Source organism: Gracilinanus agilis, chromosome 6 (assembly GCF_016433145.1).
Source record: "Gracilinanus agilis isolate LMUSP501 chromosome 6, AgileGrace, whole genome shotgun sequence".
NCBI lineage: Eukaryota > Metazoa > Chordata > Mammalia > Didelphimorphia > Didelphidae > Gracilinanus > Gracilinanus agilis.
In genome coordinates this window covers 236019415-236044385 of record NC_058135.1, presented here as the reverse complement: position 1 = coordinate 236044385, position 24971 = coordinate 236019415, and the positions used below count along the sequence as shown (strand labels likewise).

The window sequence follows — 24971 nt, the reverse complement described above, 5'->3', positions numbered from 1 at the left end:
GGAGGGAGGGAGAGGGAGAGAGAGAGGGAGAGAGAGAGAGAGAGAGAGAGAGAGAGAGAGAGAGAGAGAGAAGGAGGGAGGGAAAGAGAGAGGAAGAGAGATTTCATTTTATAATATTCATCTGGTTTGGGAATTTTCTGTATTTCTCCTAGAAATGAGCTGGTGCATTGGGAGTTAACTTAGACCTAGATTCGTGGAAAACTCCAACCCCTCTTTTAGAGGAGGAAACTAACTGCACTAACATTTTTGAGGCCCCAAAAGGGGCTGCAGGGAACCAGACTGAGGCTGGAGGAGTATCCTACATAAGCATTTGAATTCTGATGGATCTCTTCCCTTTGCCCGCATTACCTAGCAGAGGCCGTTGGGCAGGTTCCCATAGCTCAGAGGAACTCCTGGCCAGGGTAGGAATGGGGATGGTTCTAGATCCTTAAATAACCACATTATTTTGAATAGCAGATGCTCGCTTCCCCCGAATCTGGCCTGTATGGAACCCATACAATATACCATAAAATGGGTTCTTTCTTGGTGTGTGTGCTTTTCCCCTTTGATTACAGGATCACAGAACATCAGACAGAAGGGACCCATGTTCAGCCCCTTTATTAGTGATTAGCTAGTACAACCCTTCACCAGGCTCATCTAGGCATAAAATTCTATTTAGAGGAAGTTTCTGTTTGGATCAGGGTCTCAATCTGAGGCCCAACAACATGTGTTAAAAATATTTTGGAAACTTTCAATATAATTTATTTCTTTTGTAAACTTGAGTATTTTATATTATACATTCAAAAACATAATTCTGAGAAGAGGCCATAGGCTTTACCAGACTGCCCAAAAGGTCCAGCACACAAAAATGTAAAGAACCCCTGATTTAGATCATTATTCAAATTATGGTGAAAGGTCCTTAAAATGCTGGCAAATTTGCATATCACTATATAATGTCCAGATGGGGTAAAAAGAACACTGGTCTGGAAATCAGGAGGCAAATGGTGCATTCCAGGAGACACATGGCTCAGTGCTCTCTCTGCTCATGGGTACAATGAAGATGATAGCCCAGGGATCCCTTCCAGCTTAGTCTTTGATTTTATAAAAGCTGGGCTTTGGAGGTTCAAAAAAAGTTGGGCTTTGAGACCCACTCCCTACCTCCAGCCAACCAAACACAATCTGTTGACCAGCCTGTGGTCATTTGAAGGAGTCATTCGATGCTCCCTCTGCTCGCCACCACTGGCGATTATGCCCACCACCAGCTCCAGAGGATGGGACTCACCTTTGGACTTCCCCTTCTTCTCCTTCCTAGAGATACCGCCCTGACCACCTGCTGCTGCTGCCCCTGCTGCAGGGCTCCTCTTGGCTGATCTGGGCATCACGGGGTCCTCACTCAACTTTCCGTCATCTTGTTCAGCCTCCTGTACTGCTTGGAGAAGTTGGGGGAGGGCAGGGTTGGGAAAGCCAGAGATGAACAGAGAGATGAGAATCACACAAGGAAGAGAAGGGATAGGCTACCGGAGCACAAGGAGACACGGCCGGGGTGCCAATGAGATCTGCTTGACTACCTGCATTTGTTATCGGCAGATAGAGTCAGACCCAGAAAAAGGAAGACTTGGTCTAGCCTCCAACAATTTGCCCTTACCCTGGGCAAATCGCCTCATCATTCTCCAAGACTTAGGAGAAGACACTGACCTACACTGGTCTCTTCCTCATCTGGAAGTTCCCTCTTCCAAAGATATCACAGACCCAATTCCCATCCCCTGTTCATTTTATTGCAAAGGAGGGCATCTCGTGCCACTCACCTCCTGATAAAGATGGCAGGACTAAAGATACAAAATGAGGCGTTCACTTTTGGACATGGCCAATGGGGGAATGTTTTGCTTGGCCATGCATATTCATGACAAGGATCCTGTGGCCAAATATTTTTTTCAATTTGGGGGGCAGGGGAGAAGGGAATCAGGGTTGGAGAGAGACATCCCACCCTTCGCACCCCCCAAAAAAAGAGAAGGGAAGGAAGACCAGAAGGAATCACAAATAAGCATGAAGGCTTTGAAAGTTCCATATTAATTTGTTATGTAACTAAAATTAAAAGCAAGCTTTACATAAGGGAGATTAGCAGTTCCATAAACAATCCTCTTCTTCTCCAGTTATTATGGAAATGCTCATTTTGCTCAGTGTTTGTTAAACTGAGAATTGACTACTAAAAATCCCCATATCTCAAACTCATCATGTCCAAATCTGATTTCATCATCTTCTCCCCAAAACATCTAGGCTGCCCCGTTGATGCTGAGGGTTCCACCACCTCTCCCCGGGGTGGCCTCTGACCTCATCTCTCCCTTCAAATCCTTCATGAGCCTGAGCTATGTTTCTACAGGTGACCATCGACAGCCACAGTTCCAAAACTGGCCAGCAGATGTTGCCAGTGGCTCACACAAATTGGGTAAGAGCTGGAGATGTGCTAACTCAAGCCCACATTGAGAGCTGGAGAAATGGAGTTCTAGGAAAGGGCCAGTCCAAGGCTCTTTTCATTCCCTGAGATTGCTTCTGGTTCACTGCCTGCCATTTCCAGGACTGGAAGCATTAAAGCTGGGGAGCAGTTGCTCTCCTAACAGAAATTTCTGGGAAATTCTAGAGGCTGGCTGATTTCTCAGGGCTGGACGATAAATACTTTGGAGTTCCATCATCCCTTCTTTCCAAACTATTTTCTATTCTGGGGCCATTTTAGAGTTGTCCTTGAATGCCAAGCAAAGGAACCCAAACTTTTCTGTAGAAGATTACAGATACCTCCCATTTCCAAAATACTTTGGGGCTTACAGGAGTCCTTTTTGAGGTAGGTATGCTATTATCCTCATTCTATAGAAGAAGAAACAGAGGCTCAGAGAAAGGAAGCCACATTCACATAGCTAGTATGAGGGCCAAGACATCCACTTGGGTCTCCTACCTCCAAGGGAGAGGTAATGGAGGGTAGAGGAAAGAATGCTAGATTTGAAGTCAGAAAGACATGGGTTCAAATTGTGTAATTAGAACCGGCTCCCCTGGACTTCAATTCCCAGCACCCCACTTTCCTTCTCACATTACGTGCTGACGTAGGGAGGATAGAAGTTTTGTGTAGCACCATCTGGCTCTTCTTGTGATCGTGGCTTGGCTGAAGCAGGCTTTTTGGGAGAGATGAGAGAACTTACTCACGTGGTCTTATTTAACATAATATTTGGAGTTAGGAACATTAATTTAAATCTTACAAAATCCCAACTTAGACATTTGCTAGCTGTATAACCACAGGCAAGTCACTTAAATTTTCTGAGCTTCAGCTTTATCTATAAAATAAGGGGATTGGGCTACATGATCACTGGAGTCCCTTCTGGCTCTCATCCCCAATACTAAGTCCAGGGGTCTCTCTCCACTACACAAAACTGGCTCTTTGTCAGTTGGTTAATAAACATTTACTAAGCATCTACCGTTTGCCAGGCATTGTGAGGCTCCTCTGAAAGAGAATCACATGATCATAGCAGAATGCTGGGAAGATTACTTAGATAGCTTGAAGAGCTATCTAAGGGCTAGCGAAGGGGAAAGAATAGAGGTGGAAAAACCAATTGGGAATCCATTGTAAGAGTCCAGGAAATCAGTAATGGTGGCTTGCCAAAGGCAGCAAGGCTACAGGTAAGATATCTTGAAGATGGAGAACAGACAGGATTTAGTATATGTCAAGTGTAGGGGTGATGAAGAAGGAAGCTGACCGGTGGTCCCTTCTCCCCAAGTCCCTTTTCCTGTACTCTACCTTCAAGGGAAAGGATCATTCATTGTTCCATGACATGGGGGCACCCTCTGCTAGACCCATCTGGGACTGGACCATGGGATTCCAAAGCTAGAGTCAGAAAGGACCTCAGAGACCGCCTGATTCAAATCTCAATTTAACAGATGAGGCAACTAAAGTCCATAGCTTGCCCAAGGGAATAGAATGGAAATACCAGAAGCATGATTTGAACTTAAGTCCTTAAACTTCAATATCAGTATCCCTTCTATCGGCCCATATGGGTCTAGAAAGAAAGCCCAGGCAAAGCAGAAGAGAAGCGAACTATCTAATTAAATAATCAATTAATAATTAATATTTTGTTTATTATTAATTTGATTAATGGAAGTTAATTTAATAAAGTTAATAATTTATTATTAATAGAAATTAACAATTAATTATTAAATGAGCCTTCTCTTAGAACTAGCAAGAATTATATTCAAGAGAAACTCTATAATTGGGCAGCTATGTGGTATACTAGATAGCTTGCTAAGCCTGGAGTCAGGAAGATTCATCTTCCTAAGTTCAAATCCAGCCTCAGACACCTAGTAGCGGTGTGACCTTAGGCAAATTGCTTCGTCCTGTTTGCCTCAGTTTCTTCACCTGCAAAATTGAGCTGGAGAAGGAAATGGCAAACTACACCAGTATTTTTGCCAAGAAAATCCCAAATGGCATCATGAAGAGTTGGACACGACTGAAAATAACATCTGAAAACTATATGATACTAATAGCATTGCACTTATATAGCACTTCAAGATTTGCAAAGCACTTTACAGTTATGATCTCATTTATTCTCACAGTGACTTGTCGTGGTTCTTACTATCCTCATTTTGCAGAGAAGTCGAATGAGGCAGGGAATGGTTTAGTGATATGCCCAGAGTCACACAGTGTCACAGTAAATGTCTGAGGCCAGATTTGAACTCAGGTTGTTTAATGATTTATCAACACCTAAGTTGCCTTTATATTGTTCTGGGTATTTGTCATCTTCTTAACCTCTGTGCCAGCTTTATGATGTGTTTGAGTAAATCTACTAAAGTTCAGAATAAATAAAGCTCATGCTGGCTGTGGTTGCCCAAAAAGCAAAAATAATTAAATAAATAAAAAATAGAGAAGGGGCAGGATATTGGTTGGTTGTTTTTGACTCTCTCCACCAATGGTTTTAGTGGGTTAGTTTGATTGGAGAAAAGATCAAAAGAGAAACAAGACGACTGCTTAGTGATGTGCCAAGTATGTGATGATGAGATGAGACAGGGAAGGTAGAACTCCTCAACTACTCGCTTCTATTTTCTCCATAAATTAAAGAAAATCTCTATATGGGAGAGGGCAGAATGTGATCGGCTCATAGGGTACTAATACCCCAAATAAGTCAGGAGATAAAAATACCTTTCCCCAACTGACAATGAAGAAAGGATACGAACAGGTGATTCTCAAAGGAGGAAATTCAAGTTATCAATAGCTTTACCAAAAAAATAAAAATGTGTTATAGGAAAGAACTGATGCAGAGTGAAATAAGTAGAACTGGGAGAATATCTCACACAGTCACAGCAATACTGGACCATGATCATCTGTGAAAACTTGGCTGCTCTTAGCAATGCAATGATCTGGGGCAATTCTAAAAGACCAATGATGAGGAATGCTATCCTTCGCCAAAGAAAGAACTTTTGGCGTCATCTATCACATCAGTGTCTTTATGGTTTTATTTCAGGGTTTTGGTTATGTGATTCTGCTCTTATAAAAATAACCAATATGGAAGTGGGTTTTGCATGGCAATAAAAATAAAATTTAAAAAAAGAAATGTAATTTATTTATCAAATTTTATTATTTATTTGTTACATTTAAATTTAATTAATTAAAAAAAGAAAAGAACATTTTAAAAAAGAAAAGAAGAAAATGCTTTAAATCACTAATATGAATAGAAATGAAAATTAAAGCAACTCACATCTATCAGATTGGCAGCTGATCAAAAAAAGTGATAAAAGTTGGAGGGACTACAGGAACATAGTCATATGAATATAGTCTTGGTAGAATTCATTTACATCAATTCATCTGGTCCAAACAAATTATGTAGCAAGGACTGGAAGAACACGCAGATAGGATCTCTAATCTTTGGAAGATTTGAGAGAACAAGTTAAGTGCCACAGCAAAAATGGGGTAGTGAGTGTACCCAACAGACAAAGAATCAATGAGCTTCCTGACAAAATTCTAGGACATATTATTAAAAGAATGGTTAGGAAACATCAATAAAAGGAAGCAGTGATAAAAAAGACAGCCTGGCTTCATCAAAAACAGGTCATCTCAGACTAACCTCATTTCCTTTATGTCAGGCTTACTCGATAGGTAGAATAGGGAAATGTTACAGATATAGTTTACCTAGATTTTAGCAAAGGATTTGACAAAGTCATATATCAAATTAGGTAACATTTAGAGCTATCTGCCAAGAAGCCCTCATTCTTCCACTTGGGAGGGGGGCGGCTTCACAGTCAGAGCAGTGGCATTCTCAGACTTGGGGTCAGGACTACAATGGAACATGGAGATCAAGTTCATCATCTACAAATGAGGAGACAAAGGCCTGGAGACATTCGAGTGTCCTGCTCAAGATCACACTGGCAGTGAGAGTATATAAATGGAGATTTTGAACCTTAGACTTCATCCTCCATAAATCCCTTAGTATTTCCCAAAATTCCCTTTAATCTCTCCTGCGCCTCCACGTTTGCGTGGTCACATTATTGTTTTATAAATTCTGTAGCTCCTCCTTCTTCCTCTTTTTCTCTCGAGAGCAGGCTGAATAGCTAGGTCTCTTAACTTTAATTATTATTAATAAACCTTTTAAATATGATACTTGGAATAGTAGATATTAATTTTAAAATCCACAGGAGAAAGGACTAGGCTTGGAACCTGGGTACTCTTCCTCTCAATCCAGGGCTCTTTCTTTCAAATTGTTCTTGGGAGCAACATGTAGAAAAATAGGCTAAAAGATAATATCATTTTCTGGTAAAATGAACAAGCCCAAAGAATAGTCACTTGTGATCCAATTTCAGCTTGGAAGTAGGTCACTAAGGGAATGTCTCAGGGTCTTTGCTCAACTCTATTCTTTTATCAGGGGCTTGGATTAAAGGTTATAGAGAAAATTCTTATAAAATCTGCAAATGACTCAAAGCTGTGATGGGCAGTTAACAAATATATTGGTGGACAGAGTCAAAATCCAAAAAGACCTTGACAGGTAGGACAATAGGCAAAACATAAGAAGGCAGAGCGGGTGACAGCTGGGTGGCTCAGTGGATGGAGAGCCAGGCCTAGATGGGGAGGTCCTAGGTTCAAATCTTGCCTAGCTGTGTGACCCTGGGCACAATGGGGGACTTATCCCCCCATTGCCTAGCCCTTACTGCTCTTCTGCCTTGGAACCAATACACAGTAGTGATTCTAAGATGGAAGGTAAGGGTTTAAAAAAAAAGGTAGAACCAAAATGGGATGAATACGAAAGTTTTGTACTAAGGTCCAAGAAATCAGATTCCCAACAAAAAGATGGAAGAGGCATGAATAGAGAGCAGATTGCCTGAAAAGGATATAAGGGTTATAGTGGACTACAAGGACAGTCAGCAGCATGAGAGCCCAAAAAGCCAATAATATCTAAGGCTTCAATAACAGGCATAAATTCTAGGGCGTAGGAAGTCATAGTCCTATAATACTGTGCTCTGGTCACACCATTTCATGACTACTATATTCAGTTCTGGACATATGGTTCAGGAAGGACATAGAGAAGATGGAAAGCATCTGGAAGTGCGACCAGAGTGACAAAGAGCTACAGTATCATGACAGTGGGTTAAAGAAACTGGCCTTGAGAGGACTTAGGAAGATGTGATAGTGTCTTCAAAAGTTTGAAAAAGAGTTGTCAGGGGGCAGCTGGGTAGCTCAGCGGAGTGAGAGTCAGGCCTAGAGACGGGAGGTCCTAGGTTCAAACCCAGCCTCAGCCACTTCCCAGCTGTGTGACCCTGGGCAAGTCACTTGAGCCCCATTGCCCACCCTTACCAATCTTCCACCTATGAGAAAATACACCGAAGTACAAGGGTTTAAAAAAAAAAAAAGAGTCGTCATATGAAATGGTCATTAGATTTGCTCCTCTTGGCCCTAGTGGACAAAACTAGGTAGAAGAGAAGTTGCAGAGAGACAGGGAGAGGAGGGAGGAGGGAGGGAGGGAGGAAGGTAAGGCGAAAGGGAAGGAAGGGAGGAAGGGAGGAAGGTAAGGCAAAAGGGAAGGAAGGGAGGGGAGGAGGGAGGGAGGAAGGAAGAGACGGAGGGAGGAAAAGAGGGAGGGAAGGAAGAATCCTTTCTAACAATTAGAACTATCCAAAAAAAGAATAAGCTGTTTCAGGGTGGTAGCAGAGCCTCTATCTTCAAGCAGAAACTAGTTGGCCACCTATCAGGAATGTTGTTGGAATGCTTGGTAAGGTATGGTTTGGACCTCAGCTCCCGGAAGTCTCTTCCAACTCTTAGATTCTCTGATTTAGTGAAATCTATGAGATCATAGTTATCTTTTTGTGTTGAGGTCTCATTCACATTATTACCCATATTATATGTACTGATATATATGGGAATATTTTTATTCCTCTTCGTAATTAGTATCTCCTGTGACTTGCACATTATCTCCATTTTTCTTTCTTTCTCTTTATGTTATATCTGCTGCTCTCCATGGTATCTGGTATAACAATTTGCTAGAGGGTTCTTTCTCTCCTCTCAGCCCTGCATTGATAAGGGAAGTTTTCTGACTTGGAAGTTCCCTATATCAATGAAATCACAGGTGTCTTTATCCCTATCCCTTCCACCATTAATCCTGATACCTTTCCCAGTTTAATGACCTTTGATTCAGATCTAGAAGGAAAAAATACCCCCGCCTTCATTGGATGCATTCCCTGGCCAAGGGCTCATCATTCTGATATGTATAGTTAGATATTCTTGAACATTTGGACTTCATCTTCCAGCATCCCTTTCCCTGCGCCCCCACATTTGTGTTTTCACGTGTTGTTTATAAGTTTGCTGTATGCCACTCATTCACTCACTCTCTCTCTCTCTCTCTCTCTCTGCCCCCGTGACTGTGATTAGCTAGCTTTTTTACTTTATTATTATTAGTAAACTTTATAAAATATAATAGTTATTGTACATTAATTTTAATCTTTACAGATATCTTAAGACATGGTCTTAAACTCTAACTCCTGTTCTAATATAATGTCGTCTTAGTCAGCCGCTTCATAGAAATTCTTTCCAAGTTACTCCTAGTATTATCCTTCATCCTCACATGATCAATGCAAGGGTGTATCAGTCATGAGGACTGATACATCTCAGAAAGTTCTCAATCATGTATGAAGTGCAGACCCTGAAAAGAGCACTCTGGCTCATTCTAAGGCTGAAATGATGATCCTCGTCAGGGAGCTACTGACTATCCCAATACTCCTCTACTTGTGGGTAAAATAGATGTTCTCACTGCTATTGGCACTCAGAGCTGCTTCTCATCACTCTATGGAACACTGGAAGCAAAGACTTCTTCAAAATATCCAGAATCACCATCTATGGAATATCTTTTTAATGATAAACAACTGAAACCCTATCCTTATAACTCAAGAACCTTGTGAACCTCTTCCCTAGGGTCCTATAATAGCAAGAGCCTATAATAATTTGGGGTTGGGTTTTGTTTTTTTGTTTATTTTATTTTATCTCTGTGATTTCATTGGAATAAAGAAATACCAGTGAGGAAATTCCCTCCAAATATACAGATTATCAACTTCTAGGCAACTTGAAGCCTTAAAATGGGGGCTAATGAGATGTTAAGTTGCTTGCTTAGGCTCACCCAACCAGGATATGTCAGAAATGGGATATGAATCTAGTTTGGTCTTCCTAATCCTGAGCCTGACTCTGTAGCCATGACACCAAACTTTCTACAATAATAATAACAGTTACTCATATAACGTTTTAAGTTGTACAAAACACCTTATACACATCATCTCACTTGATCCTTATAACAGCCTTGAAGGGTAAGTATTAGAAGTATTATTATCCTTAGCTGAACATGAAGAAACTGAGGCCCAAAACAACCAAGGATCCTATAACCCAGAACACCTGAGTGATGTTAGCACAACAGGAAAGGTGATGCGCCTAAATCATGGGAATAGGAAGCATCAAGTCCCAATAAAAACTGCTTTGCAGCAGAGTAATAGAACCAAGAGAAATCAAATCTTGGCTCTGACAGCAGTTTTGAGAACACAGAAAAATCACTTAAACTACCTCTGAATTTTAATTTCCTCATGAGTAAAACAGGAACAATTCTCAAAATGCCTTCCTCACAGGATTGTTGGGAGGCTGCCATATGTAAACTTTTAATTTCTATACAAATATATAGATTTTTCAACTTTTAATGTTGCTGCCTTGGTCACAGGACTATTGAGAAGACCAAACAGTGTTATTTAAATATGATTTATTATTATTTATTAATTGTTTTAAATAAATTAAGTATTTTAAATAAATTATGCTAATTATTATTAGAAGTATTAAGAAAGCAGGCCTTATTTCTCCACTCTTCCTATAGTTTTGCAGCACAACTTTTCCTACTGTGCAAACATCCAAAGCCTATGAGCCTAAAAAGGTCCTATAACCTTTTTAAGAAGAGTTAGCCCAGGGAACCTACATTTCCATAACAACAGGCACAAATAAAAATGAGTGCATGGAAATGTGAGGAATTCAGAAAACACAAAGATAAGCAAGAACTGATTCAGTGAAAAGAAAGTAGAACCAGTAGAATATACTTTGCAATAAATACAATGAAACAGATGAAGACATTCCGTGAACTATATTGGTTTCAGATAAGTGATGCTAGAACATCTATCTCTTCTTTGTTAAGAAATGGCAAACTAAGGGACAGCTGGGTAGCTCAGTGGATTAAAAGCCAGGCTTAGAGATGGAAGGTCCTAGTTTCAAATCTGACCTCAGATACTTCCTAGCTGTGTGACCCTGGGCAAGTCACTTAACTTCTATTTGCCTCAGTTTCTTCAGCTGTAAAATGGTGGTGATGACACCTTCTTCCCAGGATTGTTGTAAGGATCAAATATTTGCAAAGTGCTTAGCACAGTGCCTGAACACAGTAGGTGTTTAATAAATGTCTGTCCTTTCCCTCCCCCCAAGCCCAACAGGAGAAAACTCTGGGCTCCTCTGACCCCAGTTCCGGTTCCTGGTTCCACCATAATCCCATGCCCAGCAGGATCAGTACCAGTAACCCAAAGCCCCTGGGCACTGGCCCTGGGCAGCCTGAATACCATGGTAGCTGGTGCTGCTGTTGCTGTGAAGGTAGGATTCCACGAGCGGGGCCTGCTCCTCCGACTGCCGGGCCCGGCGTGTCCTCGTGCGGCTGTCGGGGTTGGACTGAACCATCAAGGGCTCCTGGCGCTTCTTCTTTTGCTTTTGCTCCAACAGAGCCCTCTAGAAACACGAAGCAAAGCCAGGGAGGTGTTGAGGGGATGTTCACCGAGACTTCCCAGGCCCTTCCGTCCTTGCCCCGTCTCGGGACCTGACACTGCTAGAGCTCAGAGGCAGCGGCGTCATCTCCAACTTGGAACTCCCACAGGTGCAGGCCCGAGCCTTAGGCCCTCAGATAAAGGCCTCTGGGGGGCGAGGATGTCTCCCTCTAAGCTAGGGCTTAGGGCTTCCTCCTGAAAAACTGGGTTGTGTGTATCCCTCTGCCTGGGGGTGCCCTAAAGTCTAGAATGTCTTCCTCCTCCTCAGACCAGGGGCCTCCTAAGCTGGGCAATGTTTTCCCCCTTTAGACTGGACTTTCCCTAAGGGTTAGATTGTGTCTTCCCTTCCAGCCAAGGACTCCCTGGGGCCAGAACCAGGTCTTTCCTCTGAGACCTGGGTCTCTGGATCCAGAACCAGGTTTTTTCCGTCAGACCTAGGTCTCTGGGTCCAGAACCACATCTCTCCCCTCAGACCTGGCTCTCTGGGGCCAGAACCATGTCTTTCCTCTCAGACCTGGGTCTTTGCAGTCAGAACCTCATACCAGGGCCTCTGAGGTCAGGGGCTTTCTCGCCTTCAGACTTTGACACTTTCCTGATCTGTCTTTGCCTTCACGCTGAAGACTCCCCCAGACACTAGGGAAACTCTGGAGTCAGAAGGAACCTCGGAGATGCTCTAGTTGGACAGATGGGATGCCGTCCTGGCCTGCCTCTGAAGGAGGAAACTCTAGCATGGATCCCAAGGTCTGATCCCAACCCTCTCACTCCATGGCTAGCCCTCTTTCTTGGGAGGGAAATGGATCCTATCATCACTGTGTCTACCATACACTGGGCTATGCTTGAGCATTTCCCTGGTCCTAGGGATGCTGTGGTCACTCAGAGAAGCCGGCAGGGCTAGAGGAATGGGCCAAGCTTGGGATAGAGTGGCTAAAATGCCAAGAATATGAAAGTCACTGAAGTTGGTGGGAGGAGAGAGGAGAAGATGAGGCTTTGCTGAATGCAGACCAAAGTTAAGACGGTCAGCAGGCTGTCAGAGGGTCAGGGAGAGCTGGGTTCCAATTCCCCCTCTGACCCAGACTTGACTGAGTGACTAAGCCAACCACTTAAGTGCTCCATGCTCTGGGCAACTCTTTATTTTTTTTTAAATCCTCATCTTCTAAGGCAGAAGACTGGTAAAGGGCTAGACAAGTGGGGTTCACTGACTTGCTCAGGGCTCTGCTCCTGGCTACCTGCATAATGCTGAGCAAGTGGCCTCCTCACTCTGGGCTTCTGTGAAATCCCACTCCAGATCTGGGACCCCATGATTCTGCTGTCTCTGTTATTCACACCCTGGTCTGACCCCACCAGCAGGAGTCTCCAAAGCCAAGGTTCTTCCCCTCCATTTATCTCAGCTCCCCCAGGACCCACTCCGTCCCCCTCCTCCTACTCACCTGCCTCTCAAGTTTCTGCTGCCGTAGAGTGTTGCCTTCATCGTCCAAAACACTGTAAATGAAGAGATGGAGACACGTCAGGCCCAGAAGGCCTAATTCTCAGCTTCTCCAAAAGGCCAACATCCCACAGCCCAGCCCCCCAAGAGACCAGAGATTTGGGAATGGTCTCTGGGAAGGAAGTACCCAGAGCTTCCATCAAGAGGATGATGCATGTGGAGTCAGGGGAGACAGGGAGAAGTGTTGATCAAAACAACGAATAAGAGGCTGATAGACAAAAAATCGACATGCCAGAAGGACGAGATGGTATTGGATGGAGACAAAAGTAAAATCCTTTTCTTAGGGTCAAAAAGCAAAACACACAAGAGCAAGGTCATGTTGTCAAGAAAGAGAATCAGCAATGTGACATGACAACCCCCCAAAAAAGAATGGCATCTTCAGCTGCCTCGATATAGGCAGAGCATCCAGAAGGAGCAAGTGTCGGCTCCTCCTGTCCTCTGCCCAAACCCCGGAAGTACATTCTGTGGGCAGTACCGAGCTTCATATTCTAAGGACATCAGCACACTGGAGAAAGTCCAGAGGAGGGTGATCATGACAGGAAGAAGCCTGCAAACTATGTTGTGGGGGAATGACCTGAGGAAGATGTCTAGCATACGATGACTGTCTTCAAGGAAGGATGAAAGGGTGAGATTTGCTCTGTTTGGTCCCACAGGACACAAGGACCAATAAACACAAAGAGGCAGGGTCCACTCCATAGAAATGCTGGGCCTAGGGATGGCTATGTGACTCAGTGGATTGGCCTGGAGATGGGAGAGCCTGGGATATGGGTTCAAATCTGGCCTCAGACACTTTCTAGCTCTGTGAGCCTGGGCAAATCACTTAACCACAATTGCCTAGCCCCTACTGTTCTGTCTTGGAAATGATATTCAGATTGATTCTAAGATGGAAGGTAAATCAAGAGAGACAGACAGAGAGAGATGGGGGAAGGAGGGAAAAAGGAAGGGGGGAGGGAGGAAGGAAGGAAGGAAGGAAGGAAGGAAGGAAGGAAGGAAGGAAGGAAGGAAGGGAGGGAGGGAGGGAAGGAAGGAACAAAAAGGAGGGAGGGAGGGAGGCAGGCTAGGCATGGACATCATTCCCTCAACCTTTCCCAGGCTCATGATGCCTAAGAAGCATTGATCCTTGTTGATATGTTAAGGAAAAAGTCAAGACTCATTTTTCTGCACAGAAGATCTCTAAGGCCAGATTTCCCTTTGCACCATCCCTGAGAGGCACTTACTCCACCCTTGCTTGAATAATTCTAGACCCAGAGAACTAGCTACTTCCCAAAGCCACTCATTCTGTTTTCAGTCGGCTCCTACTATGAAGTTCGCCCATGTGTCAAGGGGCAATCTGATTCCTTGTAACTTCTAGCCATCACTCCCAAGACGAACAAAGCTAATCCCCATCAAACATCTCTTTCTTCCAAATACTTGAAAATATCTATCATGCCAGCCCTCCCCCCAACCCTAAAATCTTCTCCTTTCCAGGGTAAACATCTGCAGTTGCTTCAGCTAGTTGCCATGTGGCACCATCTTGGTCACTATCCCCTGATTATGCTCGTTTATCAAAGTCCCTGCTAAATGTGGTACCCAGAACAGAACACATTACTCAGGGGTGATCTGATCAAGGCAGAGGTCAATGCAACTGTCACCTCCCATGGCCCTACTCATGTAGTCTTGGGGTCCAGCAGTTTGGGGGGGGGTTGTTTTTTGCTGCTGTGTCAAACAAATGATTCAGACATTGACCTTGCAGTCCAATAAAACACCAAGTTTTTTAAAAACTAGCATTTCTCCAGCTATGCCTCTCCATCATATCATTATTGTTTTACTCTAAGCCAGGAGCACTATATTCATCTCTATTAAATGTCATCTTATTCGATCCAACCACTGCTCTAGCCCACTGAGATATATTTGGAGACAGGTTCTTGTGTATGTATTAGCTATCCCCACGACTGATTTCACATAAGGCTCAGCATGCCCTCCATGCTTAATCTATCCAAGTCATAGGTTCTTAACCTTTTTTAAGTCATGGGACTCCTTTGGCAGTCTGGTGAAGCCTAGGAACCTTTTCTCAGAATAAAAGATTGTTCCCTACGTTCAAAATGGAAGGAAATGCAAAATTTCAGCTTAGAGGTCAGTGGCAAAAATGGGAAAATTTTTCCTCCATCCAAGTTCATAAACCCTCTGAAATCTATCCATGGGGTTTGTGAAATCTAAGCAGTTTGTGGACCTCAGATAAGAACCTCTTATCTAAGTCATAATAAAAAAAATTTTTTTAATTTAAAAAACAGAGCAGGACCCAGGACAGGACCTTGTAATACTCCCTTACAGACAACTTCAAGTTAAAGTTAATTTATTTGTTAAAATTACCACTCTGTCATTTATCTAATTACAAAAGTAAATGTACTTTCTTAGAGTTTATGTCTTGGTCACAAGAAAATCATGAGAGTTTTTTGTCAAATAGGTAGGCTGAAGTCAGATTCTGGGGAGCCATGAAAGCCAGTATGAGAATTCTGGACTTTTATTCAATAGAATAGCCATATAAGGATTTAGCACAGAGGAGTAACATGATTAGAGCTTTGTCTAAGACAGATAATCTGGCAGGAAAGCAGCGACTGGAGAGGGTCAAAATTGGAAACAGTTAAATCAGATAAGAAGCAAATGCAATTGTCCAAAGAGAAAGTAATGACTTAATGCTTGATCAACCCATGCTGGTTCTCAGTGATTACCCTTCTGAAGTGCTCACAAATCATTTGTTCAGTAACTGTTCTAGGAATTTACCCAGAGGTCAATGTGAAGCTACTGGTACTGTAAGGATGATATTAGATATTAATGATATTAATTTTATTTTGACAGTACTTAGAACTTGAAGAATCCACCTTCTCCTTTTTGGAAATCAGCAAAACTTTGTCTATGTCCAGTTCTGTGGCACCATTTTTTTCTTACACCTCCTTAGAGATCCCTGAAATAGGCTTTAAAATAACATCTACAAGTTCTTTCAGGACTCTGGGAGGTCATTTACGTAGCCTGGAGATTTGAACTCAGTACGATCTACCTTGGATTCCAATTTTCGTTTAGCTGTTTTTTCCAATCCCTTCCCCAGTAGGAAGATCACTTTTCTTGTTAAAGAAAATGGAAGCAAATTAAATTAAGCAAATTAAAGATGATGAGGTCTGCTTTCTCTTGGTTGTCCTTGAATATTATCTCATGTCCCCTAAACAAAGCAACTCTCCCTTCTATTACATTTTTCTGGACCCCAACATAACCCAAAAGCCTTTGATGTTGTCATTGGCAATAGCTAATAGTTTCCTGAAAGTTCAGATCACCCCGCCTTTAAGACTTCCTGACATGACTATGATATGTCCTGATCCCTCTTGTCTTCTTCCTTGGCAATCTTCCCCCTGCTTATATTTTTGTTTCTTCTCTTTTCATTAAGTATCAGCGAGATCCGTATGCAACACATGAGTCTTTTCAAATTCTTCTTTCTTTTTTTCAATCTTGATTGGATTGTTCTATTTTCATTATTGGAAGTCTCCCATCCTTCTCTAATATTCTTTCTTTTTATTTATCTCTGAATGTTTAGAAAATCACTTACATATAGACTAGGGTAGGAACAGTATAATATCCTCTTTGACCATCAGGATGCTCCTGGTCAAGGGATCACCAAAAGGAGATTCACAAGATTTTTGTCAGATAGGAAGAATGGAGGTTCACTGACAGAGCGGTGATTTTAACTTATAAATGTCAGCCTGGAATTGCCTTTAGGGGAATACAGCAAGACTCTGTCCTGAATCCTATTCTCTTTGACATTTTTATTATGACTTAGATCATAATAACACCCTACAATGATGTGGTCAATTCCTCATCATTTCCATTTCTCAAACCTTTCTGAACTTCAAGAACAAGCCAGGAAGAGAGTAAGGTCCCTGGCAAACATATCTCCCCCTCTGCCTCCAGGAAGAAGAATCAGAGGGGCACCAACCCATAGCAGAGAACCCAGTCTAGGAGAACATAGGACTTCCCTAGAAGGTCATTCTTACTGCAACCCAGCCCAGCATCTGAAACCAGATAAATGAACCACAGGCTAGGAAGATACCCAAACCCTTGACCAGGAAACATTACATATTTATTCTCAGCTTATGAGAATCATGGTTTTAAAATTGAGAGGGACCTCAGATGAGAAAACAGAGGGCCAAATGGCCACACAGGTAAGAGGTACAACAGTTGGATCTTGAACTCAAGTCTCCAAAATCCCAATGTGTCATCTTGCTTCCCAAAGGGTATTCCAAGGTTGTGCCAAATAATGGTCACTGGGCTCCCTGGGGCTGATGAAAAGATCCTTAGAAAGGATATAGAGACCTGGGTTCTATTCCAGGCTCCACCACTAATCACTCCATGATTTCAACTGAAGCGAATCACCCTTCTACACACACACATATTCTCTGTCTCTCTCTCTCTCTCTCTCTCTCTCTCTGTCTGTCTCTCTCTGTCTCTCTCTCTCTCTGTCTGTCTCTCTCTGTCTCTCTGTCTCTCTGTCTCTCTCTCTCTCTGTCTGTCTGTCTCTCTCTGTCTGTCTCTCTCTGTCTGTCTGTCTCTGTCTCTGTCTCTGTCTCTGTCTCTGTCTCTCTCTCTGTCTCTCTCTCTCTCTCTCTCTCTCTCTCTTTACTTCCCTCTCTGGTTTCCTCCTCTCTAAAATGGAAAGAGGCAAATCAGATGCTTTCTTAAGGTCCCTCTTGGAATAGTCTGAGGGCTCATCCTCTAATTACAGGCAGGCAGTCCTTGGCTCAAGCTTGGGATAAAGAATGTCATAGCCCCAAGGGGTAAAAGAGTCTGGAATGGTTCCCAAGTGACCACCTGGAAACTTCTTCTCTGGACAAGGAGGGAATATCATCCCTCTGGCCTGAGTTAGAGCGAGTCACAGCAACAAAAGCAAGAGTAAGGATGGACCAGATGACCTCATGAAGGGCTGCCCATTAGACTAAATTCCCCATAGAAGTAGCCTCCTCCCTCGGAGGAGAGCTTAGCATATGACTCAAGGGAGCCTCAAAGTCAAAGAAGCCAAAGAACACCCCCTACTCTATGCTCCTCCCCCTTACCTTGGAAGTAAGGATGAAAAGCTCCTCTCCCATCCCAACATTAGGCTGTGTGTGGGCGCAGCAGCAGCCTGAGGCAGCAAGGGGGCTAATTCATTTTGCCTCTTGATAAGTTTGGCATAATTGAATCGAACACAGGTCCTGGCCTGCTGCACATCCCCTGGGGTGGAGGGGGAAGGAGGCTGTGTGCCCAAGCTGCAGTTCTCCATTGGAGCTCCCTGCACAGGGCATGGTTCCCATTACAAACGAGAGAGCTGCATTTGATTTTAAATGGCACTCAAATAAAATTTCAAAGGCCAAGGTCAAATGGCCATGCACCAGGATGAAACAATTGATGTAGGGATCTGGACTCAGGAAATTTCGTCTCATGTAAAGTGGGTATGTGGTTATGGTGCCAGATACTTTTGGTCTTTAGTACCCTACTGGCATCAAGACAGCAAGGTCCAGTGGGAAAAGTCTCCCCCAGCCTAGGACTCAGAAGACTTGACTTCCAGCCCTAGAGATAACAGAGAGGCAACTCAAAGAGTGCTGGACCAAAGTCAGACAAGACCTTGGCTCAAATCCGAGCTCTGATACTTATATTTACTTTGGTGGGCCACTAAAACTGTATCCATGTCTTCATCTGTAAAATGAAGCTAAAGATATTTGAAATCCCTATCTCACAGGGTTGTTATCAAGAAGGGGATTTGGAGACTTCAAAAATAATTAGGATGGACAGACAGACAAAAATAGATGTATATATGTATGATATATAATTTCTACATATAAACATATATGTACATAATCTTTATTGTCTTAGTTCTACCCTTGACTCACTGAATGACCTTAAGTCACTTCGCCACAGTGAGCCTCAGTTTTGATTCTGTAAATGGGGGTGATAATCTCTGTCCTGTTTGCCTCAAAGGACCATTGTGAGAGGAAAATGCTTTGTAAATTATAAAAGAACATAAATGATTACTATTTGAAATTAGAGAGCACTTTGGAAACTATAAAGCACTATATATTCATGTAAAGGAAAATGTTTTCTCTATCTTTTCCCAAATACCCCTGGGAATGGCTTTCCTTTCATCCATTTAGAATCCTGTTCATCCTTCTCATGGCTTCTGGTCTGATCATTATAAATTGACATTTGTCCTCTAAATGCCAAAAGGCTCCCAAAACCTACATGTGTGACAAGGAAGGGCACAGTTGCCACAGGAACAATGCAGAGGCAGGCAGTCCCAAACATGGTGACATCACCAGGTGAAGGGAAATCTTGGTTGGCTCTATCACCCATGGAACAAGGTCAGTTTGCTACCTGCGCCTCGGACTTTATCAAGCCATGTTGCCCTGGTTGATATCTCATCAAGCTTAATTAGGCAGAAGTCACAGCTCCCACTGCCTGGGGTTCTCAGCTTCTGTTGGTTTCCATCAGGCCCTTTCACATCACTGAGTAGATTGATGGTCTGTCCCACCCCATTCAGGCCATGGTGGCACACTCTCTCTGCCCAACTTGTGCTATTCTGCCCAGGGTAGGCTGCCACAAAACTGCTTTCCATGCTCCTGGTATTAACTAGGCCCTTACTCAATAGACCCAAAGAGAAGACACTTGGTCAGAAAAGCAGAAGAGAATAAATATGAAGTTAATCTTAAATAGCCAGAGGGCTGTAAGACAGAGAAAGAAAGGGTTTAGGATTATTCCATCTGGCTCCAGAGGTTAGAGCTAGGTATGATGTGGCAGTAGCAATAGAAAAGGGAAGTTCCAAGAAGGCAGATTTAGAATGAATACAATAGCAGTTCACATTTACAATTTTAAAATGTTGTCCTCAAAACAGCCCTGTGACATGGGTGGCTATGATCAGTCTTATTTGACAGAGAAGGAAACTCACTCTCAGAGTGAGGAAATGACTTGGCTCAAAGACAAGGCTAGTAAGAGGCAGAGCTAGGACCCAAAGCTAGGTTTTTTAAGGCCAGGTTATAGAGACCAAGTCCTCTTCAAAAAGGAGTACTTTAGGGGGGAGCTGGGGAGCTCAGTGGATTGAGAGCCAGGCCTAGAACCGGGAGGTCCTAGATTCAAATCTGGCCTCAGACACTTCCCAGCTGTATGACCCTGGGCAAGTCACTTGACCCCCATTGCCCACCCTTACCACTCTTCCGCCAAGGAGCCAATACACAGAAGTTAAGGGTTTAAAAAAATATTTTTAAAAAAGGTTAAAAAAAAAAGAAATACTTTTACTTTGTAAACCTTAAAGCACTACATTAATGTGAGTTATTATTAATATTGTTATTAATGAGGCAGCTAGCTGGCATCAAGGACAGAATGCTGGATTTGACATCAAGAGGGCCCAAGGCTTCCAGACAAACAACTGTTGGAGTTGGATGGATGCAAATCAAAGCATACTATCTTTCACAGCAGTATATTTATAGTTTTATTTGGGGCTTGGGGTTTGTATGAGTGTCCTCTTACAACAATGACCAATATGGAAGTATGTTTTGCATGATAATAAAAAGAAAATTTAAAAAAAAGAAAAGAAAACCCATGGCTGAATACTTCTTCCTGTCTAAACTACTTATGTGATCAAGTAATTTGGTTAACTATAATAACAACTAACACAGATAGAGCGCATTAAGGTTTACAAAGCACTTCACATGTTATCTCAAATTTTCTACAATCTGTAAAACAGGGAATAACATTAGCACTTCACAGGGCTAATATAAGGATCAAAAGAGGTAAAATACATGGATAATAATTTGAAAAGGGCAGAATCACAAATGGAACTGAACTCACTGGTTAGGAAGTAAGCTTCCTGTCCCTAAAGATGCTCTAGCAGGAGCTGGAAAAAGACCTGGCAAGGATGTTTTAGAGAAGGTTGCTGAACCCACTGAGAGGGAGATTGGTCTTGAACTGGACTAGATGGGCTCTTAAGTCTCTTCTAGCTCTGAGGCTTTCCTATTTCTCCTTGATCTATGTGTGAAAGCATAATTCACCTAAGTAATCAACAGATCAAAGCTTCTGCTTGGATACTGCCTTCAAAGAGGGCAGGTGCAAATGTGCTAAGATGTGTGTATATGTGTGTGTGGTTGTCTTAGTCTCTCTCTCTCTCTCTCTCTGTCTCTCTCTCTGTCTCTCTCTCTCTCTCTCTCTCCACCCCCTTCCCTCCCAAAAAAAGCCTGCTTACTCTCCCTCCTCCATGTTTGGCAGCTCTCACTCATTCTACCATTCCTAAGAATTCAATTAAAAACAACTCTTCTGGGGGATGTGTAAGAGCCTGATGAAAGGTCCCTCCTCCCAAGAAGAAACACTTGGGCTTACTAAACACCAGCCTGTGCTCCTTGCTTCTTGTCTTAATGGGATTTCACACAAAACTGATAGTAAAAACCATTTCTCCAGCATGGAAGGGAATACAGGACCTTTAAGGTGATATGGGTATAGACCAGCCAGGGAAGGCTTCTAGAACTCTTTCTATTATACTTTGGAAGGCACAAGGAGAGAGAAAGGGGGAAGAGAAAGGAAAGAAAGGAAAAAAAGAAATTGAACTGTGGGCTAGATCAGGATTTTAGTCTATAGCTTCTGGCCCCCTTTTCCCTCCCATCTCCCATTGGCAGGTTCTATGCAGAAGGCCAGCAGCAGCCTCCCTGTACTCTAGATCATTGGGGAAAGAGTGAGGTATATGGCGACCATCTAAAACAATAAGGCCAGAGTACCACTTCCCTTACTACCTGTCAATTAAAATGTAAGCTCCTTGAGGGCAGGGGTGGTTTCAGCTTTTCTTTGTATTCTCAGCCCCCAGCACAGTGCCAGACCTACAGTAAGAGCTTAATAAAAACGCTGTCCTTGAACAAGTCTATGAGCTTCATTTTTTATCAGTAAAATGAGAGGGTTGGACTCCAGGACCTCTCCAATCCCTTTCAGCTCTACTTCTATGACTATGGCCAACTGGATCAGGGTGAGAGGGGATGGGGACCTAGAGAGGTAAACTGCAGAACCAAGCACCCCCCACACCTCAGACCTACCAGAGACCACCTGCCAAATCATACAACAACCTCAGGTCTCTGCCGAAGGAGAAGGAAACAGCAAAATTTAGAAGGAAAGAAAAGCTTCTCTACACTAGATGATGATTTTTCCTGGGAGAAATTCAACATATCCTGGGATAGTCATGGCACCTCCCGATGCCCAGGTAAAACAAGGCACACCATGGTGAATGGTAGTACGCTTTGGGTAGACCAGGGCACATCCTGGGCACATCAAAGCCTGGGAGAATGATAAGATAGGTGCTGGGGCAACTAAGCCAGAAGCTCACTGATAGCCTTGGCCCCCAAAGACTCTTATCTACTCCCCTCTGCTCAGCAGAGCCTTCCCCCACTCCCAGGACTTGTTCTGTCTTTCCATATTGGCAAGCTCACACCTTCAGCACTGAGGACAGCTATACTCCTGAGAGAGCAACCTCAGGCTTCAGGTTGGGACCACCTACAACACCCTTGCCAAGCCCAAGAAGAGGAGGAATCCCAGATGGACCCCTGACTCTCATGTCTTTCAGGCTGAATCTAAGGCTTTTCCAAGTTTGCTCACTTACCTTTGGGCACTTTGGGCTAGAGATTCAGGCATTACGGTGTCCGACATCAGGCTCTGGGTCCCAAAAACCAAAACAGCTCTTAAAGAGCCCAAGAAGGACGTGGGGACAAGGCCATCAGACAGGTGCCTGCCCTGACAAGGTACTGCCAACGTCCACTTTGCTGGAAGCCTCTGCTGCCCAGATGTCTCACTAAGTTTACAAGTCGTCTCTGCCCTTGGCCAGCTCTCCAATTTGGGCATCCCACTGACTTCTGCTTTACCCTGTTTCCCACTGGCCTCCTTGGTTCCAGTTTAGTCAGTCAAGGTTCATTAAGTGCCCTGTTGTGTGCTGCCAGACCCTGGGGAGGTACAATGTTTAGATAAGACTTTGGGGGGGGTCATAGACTTAAAGGAGGTCACAAGAGCAGCAGACATCACAACGGATAGATGATCAGGCCTGGAGTTGGGAAGATCTGGGTTCAAATGTGACCTCAGACACTTCCCTGTGGTATGACCCTGGGAAAGTCACTTAACCCCATTTACCTGGCCCTTCCTGCTTTTTCTGTCTTAGAATCAATACAGGTAAGTGGTTTGGTTTTGTTTTTTTTTTTTTTATGGAGGCTACAGTTCAAAGAGATAAAGAAATAGCTCAAAGCCCATGATGTATCAGTTGTGTTTCAGTTGTGTCTAATTCTTCATGACCTCATTTGAGGTTTTCTTGGCAAAGAAAACTGAAGTAGTTTGCCATTTCCTTCTCCAGTTCATTTTATAGTTAAGGAAACAGGATTAAGTGACTTGGCCAGAGTTACACAACTAGTACCTGAGGCTGGATTTGAACTCAGGAAGATGAGTCTTTCTGACTCCCAGGTCTAGGGCTCTATCTACTGCACCACACAGCAGCCCAAAGGGTATCATCAGGCTACAAATAAAATACCATTCATGGTCCCCTGGAAAGGTGGTGAGGGGTGAGAAAGAAGCAGGCTTTGGCCTGGCTATGCTCCTGCCAACCCAGTTCCAGTTCATCAAGTATTCCCATATAATATTTCCAGGCACTGAGAGGAGAACATAGGACAAAACTGAAAAGACCCTTGCCCTCAAGAAGCTATGGTCTATCGGTGGCCACAACATGCCTACTGGCAAGCAGATATAAAGCGAGACCACGTAAATTCAAGAAGGAAAGAATATAGCAAGTGGCATCATGATAGACCTTACGTGGGAGGTGGCACCTGAGCTGGGCTTTAAAAAGCTAAGGATTCCATAAAGCTAAAGGTGCAGGGACACGGGGGAACCACTTACACAAAACTCCAAAGGTGGGGGCCCCTTCTCAGGAAGTCACCCTGGTCCTCTACCTTTACTGGCATTGCTTGTGGCATAGCAGAGGGCAGCAAGCTCACCCAGGCTGCTGCCACCCTTCTGCTGCCCCAGATGAAACCTCAGCACTCCTAGGCATCAGCATGGCTTTGGTCAACCCCATGGGCCGTGCCTACATAAGATATTGGAAATGCTGACTGGACCAGAAGCTTGAGGAAAACCTTCTCAGCTCCATTGCATCACTATCTATTTGGTCTTCCTTCATTTCAAGGAAAAGGTTGAACCTTGGATGCTCGCTGGCCAGCCAGGAGTCTCCATGACCACCTGCCAATATGACTGCTAAGAAACAAGGCCAGCATGTGCCAAGGAGATGTGTGTTTGCACTTGGAAGCCGTAAGGCCACCAGCTTACAGAGCAATTAGACTAATGCTATGATTTATTTCTCGAAGCTGACCATGACCACATAAAGAAATAATCCTTCCCTTCCCGTGAAAGAGAATTGGAGGGGGCAGCTGAGTAGCTCAGTGGATTGAGAGCTAGGCCTAGAGATGGGAGGTCCTAGGTTCGAGTCTGGCCTCAGACACTTCCTAGCTATGTGATCCTGGGCAAGTCACTTGACCCCCATTGCCTACCCTTACCACTCTTCTGCCTTGGAGCCAATACACAGTATTGACTCCAAGACGGAAGGTGAGGGTTTAAAAAAAGAAAAGAAAAGAAAAGAAAGAGAATTGGACACAGTTATTACTGAATGTGTCATGGGTAGCTATAGTAAGACTGTAGGGGGCTTGGGAAAAGCATTTGGGAAGGGGAAATGGCTCACCCAGCTCTCATAGGGAGAAGCCCCTCGGCAGAGCAGGACACATTCTAAAAGCTTCATGAGCCTGCTGGACACCAGCCAGACCCAACAATATTTGTTTTGAGTGGGAAGGAGAGAACCCAGAAGCCCTGAATCTAGAACTCTGTAATGGACATGGGGTTGTAGGGAGGAAGAGGAGAAGCTATGAAACTCGAAAGGGCCAGAATGCTGGATTTTAGTACAGATAAGGCCCAGTCACACTTGGGTCCTTGACCCAAAGCAATATGGTAGCCAGGTACCTCTAGGACCAGGCTCAGAAGGTCACTAGATTGAGGGGCAGCCAGGTGGTTCAGTGGATAGAGAGCCAGGCCTAGAGACAGGAGGTACTGGGCTCAAATCTGATCTCGGACACTTGCAAGCTGTGTGACCTTGGGCAAGTCACTTAAGACCCTTTGCCTAGCCCTTATTGCTCTTCTGCCTTGGAACCAATACTTAATATTGATTCTAAGACAG

At 43.6% G+C, this 24971-nt stretch overlaps 1 protein-coding gene across 1 annotated transcript in view; it reads right to left on the bottom strand.

Moving 5' to 3' along the window:
- Positions 1–24971, bottom strand: part of TUB (TUB bipartite transcription factor) — a 148004-nt gene that overhangs the window by 37257 nt on the left and 85776 nt on the right. The window contains exons 2-4 of the mRNA XM_044680786.1: positions 12693–12744; positions 11068–11230; positions 1262–1408 (exon numbers count right to left, since the gene is read on the bottom strand). Of these exons, the coding sequence (XP_044536721.1) occupies positions 1262–1408; positions 11068–11230; positions 12693–12744 (362 nt within the window). The remainder of the gene's footprint in view (positions 1–1261; positions 1409–11067; positions 11231–12692; positions 12745–24971) is intronic.